General features: G+C 37.6%; 3 protein-coding genes across 4 annotated transcripts; all 3 read right to left on the bottom strand.

Annotated features, from left to right (window-relative positions):
- Positions 1–719: 719 nt before the first annotated feature.
- LOC142635184 (putative mitochondrial protein AtMg00310) lies at positions 720–1286 on the bottom strand. Its single transcript, XM_075809386.1, has one exon. The coding sequence runs from the start codon at positions 1284–1286 to the stop codon at positions 720–722; it is 567 nt and encodes a 188-aa protein (XP_075665501.1).
- A 111-nt stretch (positions 1287–1397) lies between these two features.
- On the bottom strand, positions 1398–2919 carry LOC142635183 (uncharacterized). The gene is made up of 2 exons (XM_075809385.1): positions 2035–2919; positions 1398–1685 (listed from the first exon to the last, which is right to left on the bottom strand). Exons 1-2 carry the CDS (start codon positions 2917–2919, stop codon positions 1398–1400), a joined length of 1173 nt encoding a protein of 390 aa, XP_075665500.1.
- Positions 2920–12671: 9752 nt separating this feature from the next.
- On the bottom strand, positions 12672–21724 carry LOC142636987 (transcriptional corepressor LEUNIG_HOMOLOG-like). Of its 2 annotated transcripts, none has more exons than XM_075811282.1 (18): positions 21592–21724; positions 21337–21396; positions 21115–21212; positions 20513–20622; positions 20173–20426; positions 19773–19812; positions 19578–19680; positions 19084–19133; positions 18716–18916; positions 17471–17545; positions 17258–17311; positions 16924–17053; positions 16593–16702; positions 16363–16512; positions 14788–14943; positions 14056–14172; positions 13770–13970; positions 12672–13099 (listed from the first exon to the last, which is right to left on the bottom strand). In XM_075811282.1, exons 2-18 carry the CDS (start codon positions 21375–21377, stop codon positions 12953–12955), a joined length of 2037 nt encoding a protein of 678 aa, XP_075667397.1. In that variant the 5' UTR covers positions 21378–21396; positions 21592–21724; the 3' UTR covers positions 12672–12952. The 2 variants fall into 2 exon arrangements, with proteins under 2 accessions (XP_075667397.1, XP_075667396.1); XM_075811281.1 differs by lacking the exon at positions 21592–21724 and adding an exon at positions 21483–21528.
- Between the last annotated feature and the right edge of the window lie 2170 nt (positions 21725–23894).

Raw genomic sequence — 23894 nt, 5'->3', positions numbered from 1 at the left:
GTGAGAAAGGCAGACATTTTCCTTCATGGATTGCTTGGTTTCTGCTATACCACACTGACCAAGCTGTAGTGAAGAACACCTCCAGGTCATAAGGTGTGCCAGTTTAGAGAATGCGTAGGGCCACATCCACAAAATCATAGTTTTCAGCCATTAAATTCACAGGGCAAGCTTGCCAGCTCCACTAGACCTCTCTAACCTTACCACACAAGAGTATGGCATGTATGGTGCTTTCCACTTCTTTTCCACATAAGGGGCATAAACCATCAATGTTGACTCCCCTTCTTCCCAGATTCAGCATGGTAGAGAGGCCATTCATACATGCTCGCCAAGCAAAAATTATGACTTTTGGTGAGATCTTGAGTTGCCACATCTTCTTCCACAAGGGAGTTCTACAATCACCCATTAAGCTCTCCCCTACCTCCGTCCATTTCTACAATAGGGAGCGCCACATAGTAGGCACTTTTGATAGAAAAAACACCTCGTTTGTTGCCAATCCACACCATACTGTCATCAGGTAGGCTGTAACTTAACGGGACGCTAAGTATAGTTTCAGCTTCAAAGGGAAAAAATATGGCTCTAATCAAACTTGCTTTCCATCTTCTCATATCCACATCAATTAAGGAGGAAACCATGGGGAAGTCATCAAAGTCAAGCTGAGGGGAGCAAACCTTGTAAGTGGTTGGGGTGGGGAGCCATCTATCCTCCCATATGTGAATTAGCTATCCATTTCCAACTCGCCATCTAGTGCCTCGCCGTATGACTTCCAAGCTATTGTAAATGCTACACCAAGCATACGAGGGGCTGCTCCCTAACTTTGCTCCCATAACATCACTACTCGGGTAGTACTTTGCTCTATAAATTCGAGCAACCAGAGTTGATGGATTTGTGAATAGTCTCCAAGCTTGCTTTGAAAGCATATCTAAATTAAAGGCTTGGAGGTTGCGAAAACCCATACCACCTTGAACCTTTGATTTACACATTTTCTTCCACCCAACCCAAGCCATTTTTGCTTCCTCCTCTTTTTGACCCCACCAAAAGTTCCTCATCATTCCTTCCAAGTCCTCACACAACCCCTTCGGTAATTGAAAGCAGCTCATCGTATATGTTGAGATTTCTTGTGCGACCGCCTTAATTAGGATTTCCTTACCACCCATGGAGAGCACCTTTTCTTTCCAACCAAAAAGTTTCTTGTGAACTCTTTCTTTTATTTTTGCAGAGAATTGGTTCTTAGACTTCCCAATAACTGATGGTAGGCCCAAATATTTGCCCTGCCTCGTATCTTGCATCGGCCCCAAGATGTCTAGCATCTCACACCTTGTTTCGTGTAGGGTGTTTTGGCTGAAAAAAATCGAAGACTTATCTGCATTTATTTTCCGCCCTGATGTTGCCTCATACTGCTAAAGAAGATCAACTAATTTACGACCCTCATTTCTTGCTGCCTTACAAAAGAGGAGGCTGTCGTCCGCAAAGAACAAATGTGTTACTTTGGGGCAGCCCCTGCATATAGAGATTTCGCTGAGCTCATGAGAGTTGTTGGCATCAGCGATAAAAGCCGAGAAGGCCTCAGTACATAGCAAGAAAAGATAGGATGATAGTGGATCACCCTGGCGGAGCCCTTTAGATGGCACAATGCTGGCGGATGCTTCCCCATTTATCAATACAGAATATGAAACAGTGGTTACACACTTCATAATCCAGCCAATCCATTTTTCATGGAAACCCAATCTTTTCATAACCCTTTGCACAAAATTTCATTCGACCCTATCGTACGCTTTACTCATGTCAAGCTTGACCACAATAAAACTCTCCTTCCCCTCCTTTTTGTGATCTAAATAATGCATTAGCTCAAAAGCTACAAGAACATTATCAGTTATTAGCCTTTCCGACAAAAAAGCACTCTGATTTTCTGATATTATATGGGCAGAACAGATTTAAGCGGATTAGCAAGTGTTTTCGATACAAGCTTATAAACAAAATTACTTAGGCTGATAGGGCGGAATTCCTTCATTCTGGTTAGGTGTTTAACTTTGGTACAAGAGCTATGTTGGTTTTATTGATATCAGCTAATGACATATCAGAGTTAAGCACATTTAGCACCACGTTAGTTACATCAGCTCCAACAATTTTCCAATATTTTTGATAGAAAATAGCGGACATACTGTCGGGACCGGGTGCCTTTGTTGGATGCATCTGAGAAAGAGTTGTCTGAACTTCTTCCACTGTGAAATCTTTGATGAGGCTTTCATTCATATCTGCTGTTACCTTGGCTGGGATAAGGTGGGCCACTTCCTCAATTTGGCTAGGAGATGTTAAAGTATATACATCCTCAAAATAAGATACTGCTGCATCTGCAATACTACTCCTATCCTCGCACCATTGCTCATTTTCATTCCAAAGTCCGGTGATGGTATTCTTTCTTCGATGCTTAGAGGCACGATTATGAAAGTATTTGGTATTGCGGTCCCCTTCACTTAACCATTGGACATGCGATCGTTGTGACCACCATGTCTCTTCACCATCTAGTAACTCATTAGTCTTCTTCCTCAGCTTATTTATTTCCCCCCCATTCTGTCTGTCCGTATCACTTTTGGTCAATGCAGCCAGAAGTTTCTTTTTTTCCTGGATCTTTTTGGGAATGTTACCATACACCTCACTACTCCAGCTTGTCAAAGCAGCCTTACAACACCTAAGTCCCTCGACAATGCCTGCTGGATTTCGTGACACAAGGCTGCCGTTCCATGCTTCTGCAATTACATCTTCACAATCAGCTCTTTTTGTCCACAATGCTTCAGAGTGAAACCAATGCTTACCACATACCCTAACAATATTTGCCACGGATAGTAGGAGTGGGCAACGATCAGATGCCATGTCCATTAAGTGGTGGACTTTAACATTTTGGAAGTGATCAAGCAAATCCATCGTTGCAAACGCCCGGTCAAGTCTTAGGTAAGTTCTACTGTCACCTTCCTGTTGGTTACACCAAGTGTAGGCCGGCCCCCTATATCCCATATCCTTAAAGCCACATCTATTGATTGCACACCGAAAACTATCCATTTGTTGTTAAGACCGTGGAGGGCCCCCCTGTTTTTCCTTCCCTAAGAGAATCTCATTGAAGTCACCCAAACACAGCCATGGAAGCTGAAATTGACTGTTTAGAGTTGCAAGAAAATTCCAAGATTCCTTCCTCCGATGTGTCTCAGGGTGCCCATAGAACCCAGTCAATCTCCACCTAAAGCTTGAGCCTGCCTCTGTAATTATAGCATCGATATGGTGCTGCGAATAACTTTTAATTTCCAAGTCCACCTCCTTCCTCCAAAATAGCGCTAAGCCTCCTCCCTTTCCTTCTCTCTGAACATAGAAGCCATTTGCAAAATCAATTTTAAATTTCACTCTCTTCATTCTCGCAATTTTCATCTTCGTCTCCGATAAGAAGACAATTTTGGGATCTAAGCATCGCACAAGTTCTCACAACGCATTCACTGTCCGGGGGTTCCCAAGCCCCCAACAATTCCAGGCAAGGGTACTCATGGCCCTCGGTGGTGCTGCCTAGCAGCCACCGCCGATCCAGATATGGCATTCCCCTCCTTAGTGGGAACTTCCGCTGCCTCACAGACCCTTTTAGCCACTCTGTTCTCCTCTGCCTCCAGAACCTCAATTTTTCCCATACGTTTAGTTCCCACCCCACCCCCTTGGTCTGTAATGGAGTTTTCACCTCGTGGGCCTTGCTTTCTAGCTAACTTCTTTATCCTGCTTTTACCTTTCTTCTATCCATTGTTGCCTAGGCCTAAATCCAAATGACCAATGGTGCCTTTTTTATGGTACTCGGACTTGGGCTTTATTGGGCTTGTCACTTCCCTTTCCTCCTTCCTTTGTTGCTTTTGTTGGCCCATTACCGAAGTTGCATCTCCAGCACCTTTTTCCTTCTTTTTTAACCCATATGTCAGCAGTTTTTGCTGGTCACAGATACCACCCCTATCTGCGGATCAGGTCTAGCTTCCTCCAGATTGTCCCGTCTAATCACCTATCCCTCCATCTGGTTTCCCGACCTGTCCATGTCACCTTGAGCCACCCATTTTTCTGCTTTGTCCATCTCGTGATCTGCACCATCAGAGTGGCCATCTGCACTGGACTTCACCATCGTTTCCCTTATTTTCTCTGTCGGTGACTGTGACCGTTCTATTCCAGCCATTCCAGAGATGCTACTATCATTCCGGGGTTTGCTTCTTCCATTGCTTCTTTCATTGTTTCCCTTATATGCGTCGTTGGCTCTAAGCCAATCACCATACTGGGGCTCATGATTCTATGCAGCTATTGGTACTTCGCAATGCGTAATATCATGACCAATCCTTCCACAGTAAAAACACATAACATGGAGCCTCTCGTACTTGAACGAGACCCACAATCGTGCACCGTCAGGACTTGAGATATACCCACCTCTTCGCAAAGGCTTGTTCACCATTAGTTCTACTCGAACCCTCATAAATTTAGCTTGGTCAGAATTCCATGACCTTGTATCGGTCTCCACATACGTTCCAATCCTACTTCCTATGTCTCTCCTAGTGTCCTCTGACATATGCTCAAAGGGTAATCCCCAAATTTGGACCCAAAATGGAGAGTGTGTGAACTCCATATTTGCTGAAGTCAAGCCTTTCTTCCATCGCTGTAGAAGCAGCAGATTATTATCGAAGTTCCAAGGGCTAGTTTTTTCTACCCATTCCATTTGATACTAAGAGCTAAATTTAAATTGGAGAATGTTGTGACCTACCTCAACGATTCTGAGGTCTGATACCATCTTCCATGCCAACCGTAGTGTGCTCTTTAAAGCACGTTGATTCTGCTGCCTGTTGACCTGTAGCTTACCAAAGAGACTCAACGCACATTCCTCTAAAATTTCTAGTCTGCTTTGATTGGTGATCGGAATGTCCTCTTCTTCTTCTTTAGTGAGTTGAAGATTTTGGAGGCCATCTAGTATTGTTTGCTCCATTCTAGTCGATTGTGAGGTGGCTGCCGCCTGTGGTTAACAGTGCTGCCTAAAGAAAGAGCCCTAAGGGAGGAAAGTAGCTCTTACCATAGAGAGAGAAAAAGACTCCTACCAGGGGGGAGAGTTACACATGGTGTTTGCTTATCGGATCTTCTCCTATTCGATTCAAACAAAAAGCGTTTGTTTTATTTAGAAGTTGTGTAGTATCATTAAATGATATGTTATTTTGTGTGATATATTTAATGTGATATAACATATTTATTTTATCAAACATAATTTATTAATGAAAGTTTTCCGTTTATCCTTTACAGAAATTGTTGTCGTTGGGCGTCATATCAATTATCCTAATGTGTAATTATAGAATCTTATGGCAATGGAAGGCGTAGGATTTCCAGCTTGAGCATTGTAGTTGTTGTGATGTGTTGAAGAGCCTAAGCTGAGTGCTGCTATTATGATAAACTGAATAACTGTTTTGATAAGAGCAAGTGATGGAAGTTATATGACCTAGAAGATAAGTTAAGATCACACAAGTGCTACAACTAATGCCGTGTATTCTATAGCAAGCGCAAATTCTAACCCAGCACGTGAGAGATTAGAGTTAGTTAGAATAATGTTAATAGTTTCAAGCAATTAGTTACTTGTTAGTAATGAAATGTATAAAGGGTCTTGCACTATAAATCAAAGATATCATTGAAATAAGTCCAAGTTTTTGTTGTTCTACAATACCTTTCCCTCAAAGGGAGCTATGAGAGAAAAAATATGTATTTCTTATAAAAACTGATTGTTTACAATAATATTACAATCGTTCAATTTTATTTCTCTAAAATAATATTACTCATTTATTCTCACTCTCTAAAAACATTCAGTTCTTATATGCATCTATTACTGTTTCATACCAAGTCCGTACATACCAACACCACCAATTTCACATTTGCAGTTGATACCAGGAACTAGACGTTGCAAAACAGGAGGGTTTGGTCGGGTTCAAGTTGCGGGTCAATTGGGTCGTGGGTCAAAACGGGTCATTTTTAAACGGATCAATCAGGTTGCAGGTCAATTGGGTCGTGGGTCGAGTTGGGTCGAGTTGACCCATATTTCTCAAACAAGTTTTTTTTTTTTTTTTTAAATAGATGCAATCTGTCAATTGTTTATGAGTTTCTTAACTGTGATTAGATTCTCACTGGTAATACTGTTACCACTTACCAATTACAACTAAACACTTGATACACAAATTTGGTGCTAATCTTGGTATAATCTTTTATCAGTTGAAAGTAGGAAGAGAAAATGAAGGTGGCAAGTAAAGAATGACAAACTATAATAAAGTATATAACATATTAAGTAAATAAGAATAAGTAAATATTTTATAAGAAATACACCTCAATCTCAATCTACTCAATGTTGGTAGACGTGGCAAAATGGTCGAGTCGGGTTCGGTTCGGGTCGAGTCGAGTCAATCGGGTTACAGGTCAAAATAAGTCATTTTTAAACGGGTCAATTGAGTTGCGGATCAATTAAGTTAGATCAAAAAATTCTGACCCGTTTTACCATATTTACCAGGAACCATCAAAATCTAACCCCCAAAGACGACAAAGATGGGTTCCAGTCTTTAGTCCTAGTCCTCAGTCAGATATCATTGGTTTTAGATTTGACCGCAGTGACCATAAATTGCTCTCTTACTTTCTTTACAGCTAGGTTACAAGAAAGTCACTGGATTTGTACCATGGATTTATACTTGACTTTGATCTCTACGGCCCCAATCAGCCTGATCAGATTTGGGATCTTTTTGGCGGTTCCTTCTTGAGACAAAATGAGGATCTTTATTTCTTTACCACTTTGAGTTTTAAGGGTAAGGCTAAGGGTAGCCGCGGCAGCAGCATTAGTCGCGCAATCAGCTCCGAAGGAACTTGGAGTAATGAGGGCTCTTAAGATTATATATGACACCCATAGCTGCCAACCCATTGGAATGAAGCGCTGGTTTCACTATGAGAACTCTCAGTCGCCATAGAATGGCTGTTGGATCATGCACTAGTTCACTCTTGATGTTGATGGTTCCTCACTGCTGTTGCCTTCTTCTGATCATACTGTTGTTAGCTCCTCTGTATTGTGCCGACTACGTAGAAACAATCAACCCAAGACCAGAGGAAAGTTTAGCCACTGCCGCAGTCCCTGCCCCAACAAGATTGTCCAAGAAAGAAGCAGCGGGCTGTCGAACATACTACTACTACTGATGCATCTGACAACGCTTTTCTGCCACTAATTCCTGTTCCTAACCAACATTCTGACATTCACATTTATGGCACTGCTTCTGCTACTTCATCTGAGCAGACACTTCCAACCCTGGTTACTACTATTCCTGCTCCTGTTTGGGCAAGAGGGGCAAACTGAATTTAAACTTGATCCAACCCAAAATCAAGATATATTCAATACTACTTTTGATGATGAAGATTTCTGCTCCGATGATTTGGATCAATTTTTGAATGAGTTTTTGGGGGATCTTACTAACTGTAACGACATCCTTCCACTACCACTTAGCACCCCACTTTTAGAGCATCCACAGCAGTGGAGCTAAAAATTTAGCAATATAGCTCCACTAAAAGTTACTTTATCTATTTTACCTACACATGTTGTAGCAGTGGATCTATTTTAGCTTTCAACACAATAAAATAATATAAACATCACAATAAAATAATATATCTACCACAATAAAATAATACATCTCACTACAATAAAAACACCACAATAAAAAAGGTAATGTGAACACAAAATAAAAAATTAATTTTTTTTAGCTCTCATGAACAGTGCACATCTATCTATAGATGTGCACTGTAGCAATGAGTTAAAAAAATATAGATTTAGCTCCACTGCTGCATGCTTCTTTTTGGTGTTTTAGTGGAGCTAAAATAGCTATATAGCTATTTAGCTCCACTGCTGCAAGTGCTCTTGTAGTACATTATGATTGATCGTAGTATATTATGACAACATCCTTCCACTACTACATAGCTCACTCTTTAGTACAGTATTGATTCATTGTAGTGAATTCTTGTATTTTTTTATTTTTATATTTTTGGTGGAGTAGCAAAGGCCAAACTCCCACTTGCTCATTGTTTTTTGTCCCATTAGATTAGATTTACTTATGAATTAGCATAGCTCAAAGTCAGTGCAATTGTAAATTCTTTTTCTTAGGTTGGAATCAATCTACTCTTATCTTTTTTTCTTCTTTACAGTTGTCAAATATCTTTACTTGAATTTACATATTTTTGTCATCAGATGAGATATTTTGTGCTATTTTGATGACCGGCTCTTGGAATCTACTTCAAAATTGGCTTGTTTAGCAACCATTTTTTTCTAAGAATTTCTAAACTGCTGTGCTGGCTCTTTTATTTATGTGAGTGTTCAAATTACCTATTTATTTGTCTAATTAGTTTTTCTCCATAATCTATGACATTATTCTTTTCCCATTTCCCGCAGATTTGGTGAGCATATAGGTCATAAATAAATCAGTGCCTATCAACTTTAAAATAAAATAAAATAAAGATTATTTATTAATGTGGAGGTTTTGAAGGAAACTCCTTAAACGTGAAATAACTAGGCATGGACCTATTCAGTCTACACTGCTACTGTGTAAAATGTTTGTTCAATCTCTGAAGGAATCAAGAAGCTTGAGTGGTTTATTTACCATCTGAGCTATGCGTTGAATACTTTTTTGCATTGGTTCTGTGTTCAATCTACAATGTTAAGAGCAATCACACCAGATCATGTAAAAATTTCCTCTATATTACACAAAAAACCTCTTTTTAAAATTTTACACATTCATTTTTACAAATTACCCACATCAGTTCATCTATCATACTCCATCTATTAATTAAATAATAATTTTTTCACTTTTTTATTAATTTTCTCAACTACCCTACGCGCGTATTCATTTCTTCTCTCTTCAGTTCTGATTAATTTCTCTCTCTCTCTCTCTCTCTCTCTCTCTCTCTCTCTCTCTCTCTCTCCTTCTCTTCATTTCTTCTTTTCATTTCTCTCTCTCTCTCACTCTCTTCTCTACCCAGATCATCTCTCTTCTTGAGCCGAGCTCCGATCGAGCGATCTGAGCTCCGATCCAGCGCTCCGAGCGCGACCCGAGCTCCGATCCAGCGCTCCGAGCGCGACCCGAGCTCCGATCCAGTCGCTCCGAGCACCGATCCACTCCGATACGCTCCGATCCAGTCGCTCCGAGCACCGATCCGAGTTCCGATCCACTCCGATCCAAGCTCCAACCGCTCCGATCAAGCGCCGATCTGTATTTGTGTATCTATGTTTTTTTTTTTTTTTTGAGAAACTGTCTGTGTTGAGTTTTAGTTGGGTTGGTTGAGAACGAAAAGGAGAGAAAAAAAAAAGGAGGGAACGGAAATGATAAAATAATGCTATAAACGAGCTACAGTAACCGTGTATATTTACACGGTACTGTAGCTCGGGGATGAGTTTCCACATTTTTACCCAGTTTTAGATACACTGATGTAGCTCAAAATGTGTAAAATTGAAAAAAATTTGCATTATACATGATTTTAGATACACTGATGTGGATGCTCTTACCGTGTAAAATATTTATTCAATCTACATTGCTACTGTGTAAAATATTTATTCTATCTACATTGCTACTGTGTAAAATGTTTATCCAGTCTCTGAAGTGTTCACAACCAAGGGGGTAACTTGAACTGCTATTATAGGAGCTTCAATACTTAATTGGTGCTGTGTCTTTTTGCCCGTTTGGATCCCCGTTTTCCTTCATGCGTCTGCGTTTTTTTTTTTTTTTTTTAAAGACCAGCGCTTGGTGCACTGTTCATGGGACATGAACAGTGCACCAAGGCATATAAACAGTAAAAAAAGAGTGAACAGTGTTTTTTTACACATTAAAAAATTATTTTGCTACAGTATTTTCAGTTTTCAGTTTTCAGTTTTCAGCAATAAGTTCTATCCAAACGGACTCTTGTATGTTTAGATGCGTGAAAGGAAGGCCATAGAAAGAGAATGCTAAGAGGCATGATATTGGTACCTATATGGCCTCTAGAGAAAAACCTAGATACAGTAAATCGTTGCCACAGCAGAATTCTCCAATGGAGAAAGGTATGTCTGTTATGGTCCATTCATCTTTTTCAAACTTGCTAAATTTCCCTATCTCTTACATTTTGATCTTTTTGAAAATTGTCTTATTAGATATCGTTAGCTAAAACCACCAGATATTTATGTAGAAGACAATGGAAGACAGGTGTATTTTCAAAGCTTCAGAATGCACAGGAGGTAGATGTGAAAACAACACCTGCAGTTTCACTGCCCAAGAAGTATCATGATTCAGACATGAGCAGCATGGATATGGAGTTCTTGCCACCACCACCTCCTCCATATATTTTCTTTTGAGAAGGTCTTTTGGGAACCGATGGTACTTTTCAATGTAATTAGAGCATCCCAGCCGGCCTTGGAAATGTCAAATGTAAGCAACATTTGGCATTTATGCCCAAAATATGCTCAGCAGCTGAAAGGCCAAAAGTGGGAAAGTGCAAATTTTTTTGGCATGGAGCTACAGCAACATCTTACATGTAAGATAACACTGTAGCACTATGCCAAAAATAATATTAATATTTTATTCATACTTTTCTCTCTCATCTCTCATCTCTCATCTCTCTGTCTTTCTCTGTCTCTCACTCACTTTCCTCTCTCTCTCTCCCTCTTCTCTATCACACTTTCTCAAACACTACATGGCGTTGAGCATCATGCACCAAATCGGAGCTCACCTGGATCGGAGCTCACACTTTCTATATCACACTTTCCCAGATACGAACTCAGCCGAGAAACCCGGGACGGTGAGCGCAGTGTCTGTGTGGAAATCTCCGGTGTCGAGTCTTCGATGCAAGGTCCAAAAACCAAACGTGGATTTTGGTCCGTCGTCGTCATTGAGTCCGTGTAGATTGCCGGTGCTCGGAGCAACACGAGCCAATCTCTCAGTGGCGTGCTATGGGTGCTGATTGGGTTTGTTTAGATTAGCAGGTGGCTGATGTGGTGTTTTGCCGTGAGGGTTATGGTGTGGTTTTGCCGTGGAGGTTATGGTTTTGCCGTGGGTTTCTGGGTTTGGCTTTGTGTGTGTGTGTGTGTGTGTTTTTTTTTTCCCCCTCTTTGGTGGTTCTTGTAGTGGCTGTTTTTCGTGGTTGTTGGTTGTGATTTTTGGCGGTTTCTTTGTGTTTTTTTTTTTTTTTTCCTCTTGGTGGTTTTTGTGGTGGCTGTTTCTGGCAGTGGTTGTTGGTGGTGGTGGGTTTGGTGGTGTTTTTAATGGGTTTTGGTGGTTGGCATGGCAGTGGTGTGGTGGTGGCTATTGTGGTTGTGGTGATGGTTGCTAGCTAATGGCGTGGTGGGTTTGCTGGGATGTGAGTGACAGTGGTTTTACGGTGGTGGTGACGTTTTAGACCCCGAGAGACCTTGCTGGTTGTTTTTTTTTTTTTTTTTTCTTATCTGTTCTTGTGCCAGAGGTTAAGGGAGAGAGACGAAAAGGAGAAGAGAGAGAGAAATAGGAAAAAAATAATAAAAAAGAATATTTAAATAAATTGAGAAAAAAAATAAAGTTTTGAGACGTCATGTATTGAAAAATAGTATGTTATAATTGATAAAATAACTTTTTAGAATGGTAAAATAGTAATTATAAAGTAATTTTTTAGAATGGTAAAATAGAATGCGACGAGGTTTCCGTTGGGATGCACTAACAAGTAGATATCCTTCTGAGAGTCCGAATGTAATTTCTGCAAAAGCTTTCACTGTTGCGTTGCTTCAGCAGTATACAAATAGCTTTTCTCATGTGCGAACTGATGGAAAGGTAAGATTCTTTTAGCTTAATAAGAACTAATTACCAGGATGGCAGTGTGGCTGTTTGATTGTGTGGCTTCTACTTCAGAAACAGTCTCATGTATGATTATAGTTGTTATTGTTGTTGTTTTTGTTTTCTTTCATCTTTGTCATCCTCATTAGGAAAATTAGTTTTGAAGTCTTAATCACATTTACCTAAGTGTGAAAATAAAGTACATTCACTATTTCCCCAAGTTTCACTAGCAACACTCACTAGCAAGTAGCAACACACGGCAGTCTACCCATCAAAAATCATCAACTTCTCCAAGACCATAGCTGAGATAGAAAAACAGCGGACAGCTTGCAAAGGAGATGACCATGAGATATATATATTATATATTTTTATGAAGCAGATGGCCATGATATCAGACCATAGTTTTAAGAGCATTTGTCTGTTTAAAGCAAGAAAATAAAATATATTACTACTAAAATAATTCATTAAAAAAAAAAAAATCACTGCCTTCATGACAAGGATAATTACTTGATTGTTTATCAAAAACAAATTTGTAAATCTCCAACACGAGCTTATGAGGCTGCTTCCTTTTTTGCCTGGAAGGTTTGTCTGCAGAAAAGGATGGAAAAAGGCTCTTCGTTCGTGTCATTTTCAACTGCTGTAATGTAAATACTTCTTCATTTTCATACGAAATAGAATAGAGGGAATTAATTATGTACAGTTCATTGTATTACTTGAGTAAAATTGCCAATATACTGCTCACTCTATAAGAAGCAACTTCCCAGTAATCTGGTAAGGAATGGATTAACTCCAAACACAGTCATAAAGCAAATAAACTTGTGTTTTCTTCTGCAACTTTGTTTCATTTACATTTAGTCATAATTATATGAGTCGAAGACAGTAAGGTTTATCTACATAGAATCCAAAAACAAGTATACCCATCCTTTTACCCGTTTCTTCTGTAAAACTATACTAAAAGTTCATCTTTAGCCATGGCACCTATTCCTGGTGAACGAAATCCTGGCTGTATTGCTGATTTTTACCCTACCCAGACTTACAAAATTTAACGGGAAACTATCTACATGATTTACAAACCCTACGCATGTCCACATTGAGGTGCACGGGCCTGTACATGCAGAGAAGACTCACTTCCATAACTTCACACAGTGGTCATTACTAGCCGAGGCAACCATTTCGGTCTGTGGTGAATCTGTTAGTGCAGCAATTAACCCATTGTGAGCTGGAACTGACCATGTTTTACTGTGCTCAGTTGGATTCCACAACTCAAGAGACTGCAATAAACATGAAATATTAAATCTCACCAGAGGAGGATATTGCGTACAGTAACAAAAAGATAGTGCTAACAGCCTAACAGACAGTGAAAAATGAATCAATTGCTAAAATAGAACCATCCCAATAACATGTACACGCCAGTGCATCAGATTTTTTATCACCAATTGATTGCAGGCTAATACAAGCGGGGGAAACAGAATGGCTTTTTTTTTTCCCCTTTTTTTTGGTTGCTACATTAAGTTTGGGAAGGGTTGGTGGAACCCTGGATGTACCCGTTGGGGATCCCAGGAGGTGTCAACTGACTCTAGGGTCAAATGCACAGAAATGGCTACTTCAACTGTCAATCTCTGGCAACTAAAACTTTTAGGATAATTTCTCAGTTAAGTGATGATATCACTAGAAACAATTAGGCCTTGATATGATATTCTCAAGTTCAAACAAAACTTGATGTGACATGCTGTATGAATTTCGCCAAAAAGGGGGGGGGGGGGGGTGTGGGGCGCTTGATGTGATATTCTTAAGTTCAGAAAAAACTTGTTCAATATGGAGATATGCACCAACGTGTTATCTTTCTTTGCAGCTAATCATGTCGCTATTACATCAACAAATTCTTATTATTTTCATGTCTTTTGGATGAACAATAGAACTTTAGATGAAATAGCCATTTACCTGATAACCACCAATGATCAAGAGCAGTGAATATCCAGGATGAAATGTGCATGACTGGAATTTTTTGCCATTTAAATGAAGTTCATGTATGCATTTTCCACCTGACACAGTTGACCAAAGTCGAGCACTGTCTTCACTAATAGAGGCAATATACTTCCCACTAGTATCCCAGCAAATTGAAAGGACATCTTTGACATGTCCCTAAAAGAGAAAAAACTCAAACATGTAAATTACATTGAAAGAATTGAAAGTCAAAACATAAAATCTAAATGCACTAGGGCTTAACCTTCAAGTAGAACTGGAGGCTGTCAGTCTCTACATCAATTAAATGGATACCATTTCCGGCAGCAGTGGCTAAAAGCTTTCCAAATTGAGGCTGGAATCTAACTTGTTTAGTAGCTCCCTGCAGTTATTCCAATAGAAGATTTAAGGCACTGATAAATAGAATTGCACAAAAATTTGACTGCCAACATCATCTTTCAATACAATATACTATAGCCACCATGACAACTGTCTTGCAGGAAAATGACTCAAAGTTTGTGGAAAGAGTTTCAGAAATTAAATTCAAAAAATGGTTTCATAAAGTTTTTTCAACTCCTGAACCCATGGATGAAGACAACCTAATGTTATGACAGTAAATGACTCTTCAACGGCGCATGCTCATTTTTTTTTACACAGATTATGAGAAAGATAATCTAACTTTAAGGCTGTGAAATTCACTATTTGTGTATTTACTTTCTAAAAATCATGAGACTTCATTGTACTTTCAAAATTAAAAAGGTACAATTTTCAAAAGATATGCTGAAAACATTGCGTCGAAGGTCCTTAATCAAGTACAAGGCTGAGGATGACATTTTAACAATAAGATATATAGTTTATTAAAGCCACTGAATTTAACTCTACTAAGACATTAGTCTGGCAACATAGCACTTTTGTATTTATAACCAGATATTAGCGTCTATTATTTCAAATATTAGCATATCGTGCATTCTAACAAATGAATAGCTCAAGATCTGACCTTAGTGACACGCGTGCAAGAATTTTGGGTGACATTCCATAGTCGGATCTCATTATTACTGTCACAAGAGCAGAGGAGGTCCAACTTTGTTGGGTGGAAATCCACTGACATTACTTGTTCAGCATGCCCAAGAAGCTCATACAATGATTTGGTTGGCTACAATAGCACAAACATGAAACCAAAACCTATTATTTATGTTAAAGGATTTGATTACTCCTTTACTTGATAAAAAAAAAAAAATTTAAAAAAACTCATAAATCATAAAAGGAAAATTACATAGTAGATCAAAGGCATAAAAAGATAATGAGCTAGACCCATTTAAATCTCATATTCAGGCAAAAATATGCTTAGTCAAACCCATGCATAACTGAACTGCACTGGAGGAAATTGCAATTATAAACTTAGTGTTAAGTACTATATTCTGATAGGGAAATGTAAGAACAGGTTTGAGGGAATCAAGCTTGTCTGATCACCAATCAGGCTGATCACAGAAACACCTTCGCAGCTCACCCAACCTGTAAAAATACCAGGTCTAACCCACATAACTGAAGCAGGCATAACAGTAGCTGAGATCTCATCCCCCATATAGAAGCCCTGAGGCCCAACCTATTAAGAGAATTTTTTCAGGACCTTGATGTTGCTTGCAATTTCAGGTCAGAATTACATTCTATACTATCTTTTTGTTTGTTCTTTTTACCCTTTTCCCTACCTTATGTTTGTTTCTGGGGTTGGCTTTCACAGATAGCACAGTTTGAGTTGGGTAACAGAACTATTTCTTATCGCGAGAAAGGGGGCAAAGACACCTGGGATCTTTAAGCTAATATAAGTTTCACTTGTAACTTGTACCCTTAACAATCCAATAAAGTTGATTTGATATAATTATTATATATAAAGTGGGCACGTGTCATATATCTTTTAGAAAATCAAATCATTTTAAGAAATTAATACCAAGATTTGGCCTTTCATTTAGGCAATGCAATTGAAGCTGTACAAAGAACCAAATTCATAAGAAAGGATGAACATATACCTTCATATTGTTATCACTTGATGAATAGCTTGTGCAACAATTAAAAGGATTATAAAAACTACAAATGCAGACTTTGGATGAAAATAAGAACTTGAAAGTTCAAATTGTCAATATAACAATCTAAACATATATGTAGGCAATATCAATGTAAAAGAATGACCTGTATCTGTTACAATTTCAACATGAACAATTTAAATCCCCTGAAGTACTATAGATCCATGCCAAACAATTTAAACTGGAGTAAAATACATTAAAATAAAACCAGGCAAAACAAACCAAAATGAGATTTATATATCTGTTAGAAGCTATCATAGAGAAGCTGAATCAATTACAATATTTTAAAAATAAAAAAACATGTATAAAAAAAAAGCCTGTGATCCACCAATAAAAATAGCACCTTCAATGCCAGAAGTCCTTCAAATCCTAAAGGGATAACTGACAAGATAAAGGAACAGTAAACAGGGAAAAAATATTAAAGAATACTGACGTTATAAACAAGAAGACAGACAGAGACAATCAAGGTCAGAATTGGCAAGGAAGAAACTTACACTTGCTGCATCCCATAATTTCACAGTTCTATCAAAGGAAGAAGTTGCAAAAATAGTTGAGCTTGGTCTAAACCGAACATCTGTAATGAGATGAGAATGCCCTTCTGCAGTATCTATGGAACCAAAAGTTTCCACATTCCAAATCAAAACCTGTCAGTGGAAAATGCTATTAGCTCAGAAATTATTCAAAATAAAAAGGCAAAATTATTTTAAATAACCACACCAACCACCTTATTTTCATGCCCTGCGCTAGCTAACAACTTCCCATCTGATGAAAAATGGCAGCATGACCCCTTGTTTTTGCTTGAGTGGAGAGTGATAACCTCTTCAAAAGTGAAGCCTACCAGATGGTGATGAATCATTATGTTAGAACAAATATCCATGAATACTCAGATGGCATTATTTCAAATTGTGCATTATTCCCTTTTCAACATCTTGTATTTCACATAGTATCCTAGCATAATTCCTGACATAAAGCATCTACTAGATTCTAAGCTTAAATACCATAATCATGTCAACAAACTAGAAAATATTTTTATACTACTAGTGTAGAAGAATTACCTTTATGTTCATCTTTAGTGCATGCTTTAGAATGAATTTTTGAACTGCTGAAAGGAGTGCTTGTGCTTCCAGCATTTTCAGCATTAGATTCAACATTTTCAACAGGTTTACTGTTTCCATTTATACATCCCTTTCATAAAGAACCCATGAAAAGAGCTAAAATAAGAAGACAAAAATCCAAAGATAGCGTGCATAGCAGAAAGAGATATATTCAATATTTCTGAAGAGTGGGTCTCTAAATTTATTATTTGTAAATGTTTATTTTCTTATAAATATAATGGCCAAGAGATGAAGGAAAGAGCCCTTATGCTTTCTCCCAAGGGGTATGACCTACCGAAGTTTTCTCCCCAGCTCTTGAATATGATCTTGTCTTCCGCTTTCTGCCATTCTGATCCAAAACAAGTAATATTGAAAAAAAATGACAGAAAAGTTACATACATACACATACATGTATTTATATAAGAAACATAACCTTCAACCAAGTAAGGAAGCATTAATATTCAACTTTCCTAACAAAGATAATGGTTTAATCCAGGTTGCAACTAACCTCGAGCAACTTCTGCTGCTTTATTCGATCATTTTGGCATTGGTGCTCTTCAGTTTGTTTCATTTGGAACAATATCTGAGTCATTATCAACTTATCATTTAAAGGATTGTGAAGATTTACAAAGGGAAATTTGAAAATCAGTATGTGCATTTGATTCATTTATAGAATTAATCCTTTCGTTATCTATATTTTATTAAAAGAAGAGGGGTGAAAACACAAGAACACCAAAGCATCAAAAACAACAAGGGATCTCTATGAAAATCATCATAGGGATGTGGAACTTTTATCATACATCAATAGACATTCATACTTATCAACATCTCAATTCAACTGAACAAGGCACTATCCCAAAGAACTTAAGGTCAACATCATTACTGTTACTTTATCACACTTATCTTGTCTGCCAAGCCCATGGTTCAATAACATAATAGGCCACAATACCAATGTTACTGCATCAACAGATATTTTCTTGGGTGCCTGTTCAAAATATAACATACAAGTGTGAATCCAAAGGAGCTGTTCCCAAGTCATCACATGGCAAGTTACTGCTTTTGATTTCACATAAATTATAAAAAAACTATTTGCCATAGCAAAGTGGAGCTTACTATTAAGTCTTTAAAAAGCCCATGTAATGTTCCTCTTCTCTAATTTTCTTTCATAGATAGACTGGCCAACATTGGAATCAGGTCCAAGATAGAGTTCACCAAAAGCAAATTTATGTGTAAGCTCTTTGCTAGGATTTTCTTCCTATCTCATCCAGTTCAGCTCACTTACATTTGCTTTCAATAAATAAACTCAAGATCGATGGTTGACAAGTTTGACAAGGTATATGATTGTATATTTTTCTTATTTCAGGAAATTTCACATAACTGTACAGGAATTCTTTGTATATACAAATGGTTCAACAATCAACAGCGTATTACACATGATTATATTATCCATGTAACAATCTTTATTGTTGTTTACATCTAGGAGCTGGCATGTACAGCAATTTCTTAGGTAGCTTTGACGGTTGCTACTTATCCACTACAAGTATGAAGAATTTGAAATAATTACATTGAAAAATGCAAAGCACGTCAAATGTTGACATAGCAAATAATAATAGAATGGTTGTGTAGTTGTCACATTCCTAGTTGCTGATTCACATAGAATTGAAGGGCAAAGTAATTAATATCACAACTCTAGCTTCTTTGATACACAGGGAAACCAAACAGCCAGAACTTGAAGGTCATTGTTTCCACTAACCTGTTCATCATTCACAGATAATTCAATTTTGGGAAGCATCACATTTGGACTAGCAAAATTGGCAGGGCTTCCAGGAAAAGTATCTGTCTGGTTTCCAGGTGTACATGACAGTGCTTGGGCCAAAAGTGCTTGCTGACATTCTGGCGTCAACATCTGAAATTGATGTGTATAGCTTGGTGCCTGCAGAACTGGGTTCGGTACCTGGTGTCCCAAAACTCAGGAAATTCGGTCAAGTTCCAAACAAAATATTCAGAAGATTGAACTAGGAATTTTAATTAATGCTTGACAGGAATTAATAACAAGAAGAAAATAGAACATAGAAGTGCTACCTAGCTAGCACCAGGGACAAATATGTTATAATAACTTACAGTTAAAGGCCATCCATCCAGCAGTGATGAATGGACTCCCTCATTCATCCCTGCAGAGATTAAACATTTGGCATTAAAACATCAACTGTAACCTTGCCCTAACATAAATTCAGAGAAAAATATTGCCCTTACAAGTATTAAGTTCAATAAAAGCCACTCATCATTATGCATATTAATTTGTACAGGCCACATGGATATTACTTGTCTCTGACCACTCCCCAAAAAAATCAAGGGGGAAAAAAAGAGGGAACTTGATTACAATTTGTTGTTTGGTCAAATAAACGTAGAGGGCATTAGCCTCATGTTTAGAAATAAAGATTTTATAAAGACTACAGTAGGTTAACAACAGAAGCAAAGTACGATATCATATATTTATTTCCTTCTTAACACAATAAAACACATGAATCAAACAGAACAGATAATCATTTATTCAATTCCTTGGTACTAAATTCTGTGTGGAAATGCAAAATCTAGAAAGTATGATATAATAGAACCTGCATCATGAGGTCTGGTTATTGGGAGTTTAAGCTTTGGTATTCCACACAGCATAGGGTCCATAGGTACTGTTTTCTCCATGCCAATGTCATTTCTATTTCCCTGCACCAACAGTAACATTAATCTTCAAAGAAGTTCTAGCAGTTATGAATTTCATGATAATGTTTAAAAAGAATTGACCATACTCTCACAACCTGCTGATTAGCCTGCTTATGAATTTGCTGCTGTGGATGGCTGACACATGAATAAAAATTGACAAAGGAAAAGGTTAAAAAATCCGTGTAAATGAAGCCAATTAACAGTAACCAGGATCCTGTACGCAATCCTCTTGACATAGGAGCAACAATTTCTCAAATTGCATATTTCAAACTTTATATATATTTAGAGAGCCAGATCATGGAACTAAGGAGCCTAACTCTCCTTTCATTTAACAAAGAAATTTGTTATACATTTTGTCATTTCATGTAAATTGAGAAGCTCAAAACCAAGGCAAGGGCATGTGGGGTGTGTCAGAACAACGTAAAATGAAAAAATACAACTCCAGCTCACATCAATTTAATATGATACAAAGTTACAAACACATCTCCGAAATACCTTGAACTTACAGGTGACTTTGGGAGATTCAATTTACTAACATCAACAAGGCGTAAATTGGGTTCAAAGCTTCTAGCAGGATCTCTAAGACGCTCTTCATACAATTTTGCAGCCAACAGACAGGAAGCTGGTTGCCCCAACATCTTATCAAAGTCATTAATGACAGGCAATTTTCCAGGCCTGTGCTGATTAGTCGCTAACTGCGGCATTGCTGAGTAGATATTTTGTTGCTCATTCTCTGTCATTTGCGTAGCCTGAAAATTGAACAAAGAACGCCTAGAATGCACTATCGTACAACAAAACTAAGCACAATGATGCCTTAAATTTGACAAAGCATCACCTCAGTTGAGGCCTCTGCCTTCGCCTGCTGATGCTTCAGTTGCCTAGAGGCGTACACGTCATAAAATATCGACCACCATTCATATAAGAATCCTTCAGCAGAGTCAATCACTGGAACAAGAACCCCACATTTCTAATCAACAAACAATCAACTTATGGTGACAATTTAAACATCACATCAACCCCCAAAAAATACCACAAGGGGCAAATTAAAGTGCAGTGCATTGAGCAAGAAGCCTCATGAAATCAATATGGAACCAAACAAGAAATTGACATGAACCATAAGCACAATTCAGCAACTTAGGGGACAGAAATTAGAAAATACCTCAAATCTTTATTCTCAAGGAAAATGACAAAGAGACAGAAACGTGTACTCAAAGATATTACCAAAAACAAAATTAGGCAATAACCCCTCAAGCTCAAGGTAAAACATAGAAAACAATAACAATTGTAGGAATATACAACACAACCAAAAAAAAAAAAAAAGAGGGTGCATCTCAGTACTAATTTAAAAGGTACATTCAGAAGGATAATTAAATAAAAGTAAAAATAAGATTCATCTATTAAGTAAGAGCATGTAAAGGAAGACAACAATAACATTACCAACAGGATTGTTACAAACTTTGGCCTCCTTTCTGAAAATTTGAGCAGTCTTATGCATATTCTTCTTAACCATATAATCAAGCAAGTACAGTTCAAACCTACAATAACCCCACATCATTAAATCAAATGAACACAAATTTTCTTATTTAGTATATACCAAAAGAAACCAAAAAACAAAAAAGGTAACACCCACATATATATATTTAAAGCAAAGAAACTCACATTTTCTCAGCATCCCAGTCATGACCAGAACCAGAAGCCATAATTTGTTTCCACGCAATCCTTTACAAAAAAATGAAAAGTGAAACAAAATGGGTTAGAGTTGTACAGACACACAAAAACGGATATAAAAAAAAAAAAACGAATACCCAGATGAAGATTTGAGCAGTATATGCAATCGTAGCGCGGCCCCACTTCACTTGGGGATTTTTCTTAAAGAAACGAATAGAGAGTGATAGACAGAGAGAAAGAGGGAACCTGAGTAAGCAGCTAGGCAGTAAGTGACAGTGCCATGCAAAAGGAACCCGAAACAAAAGGGACAAGCAAACAGAATTAATTTGCAACTTTCTATAGAGAGAGAGAGAGACTCTTTTTATTACACATATATGTGTATACTCTACAATGAAAGCTGGTCCAAATTGGTTCTTATGAGAGGGGCTGATTGAGTACAGTGAGGGTGTACAGAATTTGAGGGTGCCATGCATATGGGTTCAGGCAAATTAGATTTTGTTTTTAGTTTTACTTTTTGTCATTTTGTCATTTTGCCAATAATACAACGACATCTCATGCCAAACTATCAAAAGCTGATTAGTATCCAAATCTAATAATAAAAAACTATCATCAAAAGTGTCGGAATTATCCTCTCTAACAAAAAAAAAAAAATGGTAACCCATTGAATATTCTGTAAATAAAGTACCATTGCTGTCATACATTAAAATTTTGAGAAAGTTGGCCACAATGAATGGGATATTCCCATCTCCCATGCCATTGAATAAGGGTGTTTTTGTCATATGGTAGATTTGGTAACCAATTAAATGCACAGAAAAAATAAATACTCTTGTGGTAGTTAACACTTTGAATTTTTAGAAAATACTCTTTGGCAAAAAAATTCTTAAGAAAATTGTACTAGTAGTTTTTTTGAGCCACTACTAGGATGCATGATCTGAATAGAATATATCTTATATGTCCATGGCTTTGCCGACCAAGAGATTTTAACCCACCAATCCACCCCTGAAACAAATGTGGCATGTTCACTGCCTATTAGTACCCACTAGAATTTTTCACCCATGACAAAAAATAAATACATATAAAAAAAGATGCCCATGATGTGTTTTGGCCTCTTTATATAGGCAAAAGTGTGATTGTATTTCAGTATTTGATATTTCTGTTTCTATTCCACGTGAAAGGGTTGAATGAATCAAGCAAACAAACAAAAAGTGATATCATTAATAATTAATAAATAAATAAATAATAAAGGGGATGGGTAAGCAATTAAAATTAGTAGATGATAATTAATGACATCCAATTAAATGGCATGCTAGCTATGCTGATTTGGACATTTATTGTAACAACTAAAGGCATTTTATTTGCATTTGAATTGCATGAGTTCTTCCTCAAAAAAAAAAATGATAATAATAATAAAGAGAGTTGCATGAGTTAATTTTTCCACTTAATTAAACATTATTGTTTTTGTACCTGGTTTGACATTTGATAAGTGATAAGTTTAAATAGTTAAATCCATTAAGATTGTGTTTGGAATCTAGAATTTAAATTTGATTATCAATTTTAAATTAATAGATTTGAAATGCATTAATTTCAAATCAATTGATCTTAGGTGTTATTTCAAATTCAATAATTTTAAACCTTTAAAATCCTACCACCGCTCTCTCTCGGTGTGATGGTCACTCTACAAATATAAATGCTTGTGGGGTGTAGGAGGGTAAGGGCCGGGGTTCAAGTCTCCAGGAGGGAGCTTCACACACATATACACTTAGATTAGGCTAGAGTAGAAATTCTATCTTGTATAAAAAAAAATTTTTAAAAAAAAACATAAAAAAAACCTTTAAAATCCTAGGTGGATTTGTCAAATTCAAATTCTAAATATTTTTTAAACTGTCCAAACAAAATATTTGTATTTTAATCACTCAAATCCAAATCCAAATGCCCAAATCATGCCATCCAAATACACCATAAGAGAGAGATGTGAACCTATTATGTTAGAGAGGTTAATGTGAAAGTAATTATATAGCAAGTTGAATCATATATCATACAAACTCAGGTATGCTAATTTAGCTTATTAATTGCAAATACTCATAGAGAAACAACAAAATGAATATTTTCTTAATTACATTTTGTGGGTGCCCGAGGACCAAGGATGAAGTTGAAGAATCACAGTGTGGGGGGAATGCCACGGGCCATGGGCCCAAGGAGGAAGGTTGCTCAGGGAGAGGAAGAGATAAGTCAAAAGGACTCTGAAGCGTTCCAAGTGGGAAAAGGAATCTGATGAGAAGGAATCGGAGATCATAGGGGAAGTTGCTAGTTTGGGGTAGCTTGTAGCCTCCGCATTAAATGGTGGGCAATAGCTTTATCAAATGCATTGATGAGGAAGTGACCTGAACAATGCAAGTCACAACTAAGCAAACTCCTTCCACCACCTTCTTCAAATGCAGAAAGAGACGTGTCATAAGAGGAAGCTGGTTAGGTAGGGATGAATGGTCAAGATGTGAAGTAAGGGAGAGTATATAAGGAAAAGACAGTTTCCAACGAAAGGGATTGGAACT

The sequence above is a fragment of the Castanea sativa genome, chromosome 5 (assembly GCF_040712315.1).
Source record: "Castanea sativa cultivar Marrone di Chiusa Pesio chromosome 5, ASM4071231v1".
Taxonomy (NCBI): domain Eukaryota; kingdom Viridiplantae; phylum Streptophyta; class Magnoliopsida; order Fagales; family Fagaceae; genus Castanea; species Castanea sativa.
The sequence above is the reverse complement of the archived record's forward strand: the minus strand, read 5'-3'. Positions and strand labels throughout refer to the sequence as shown.

Coding starts and splice junctions, on each gene's coding strand:
- LOC142635184 (XM_075809386.1), bottom strand. CDS start 1,286: ATGCAAGATACGAGGCAGGGCAAATATTTGGGCCTACCATCAGTTATT.
- LOC142635183 (XM_075809385.1), bottom strand. CDS start 2,919: ATGGATTTGCTTGATCACTTCCAAAATGTTAAAGTCCACCACTTAATG. Junction 1,686..2,034: donor ATAAAACCAACATAGCTCTT/GTACCAAAGTTA, acceptor TGGATTATGAAG/TGTGTAACCACTGTTTCATA.
- LOC142636987 (XM_075811282.1), bottom strand. CDS start 21,377: ATGGCTTCTGGTTCTGGTCATGACTGGGATGCTGAGAAAAT. Junction 14,944..16,362: donor AATTATGGGATGCAGCAAGT/GTAAGTTTCTTC, acceptor GTGCTATTGTAG/CCAACCAAATCATTGTATGA. Junction 13,971..14,055: donor GCCTCCAGTTCTACTTGAAG/GTTAAGCCCTAG, acceptor TTTCTCTTTTAG/GGACATGTCAAAGATGTCCT.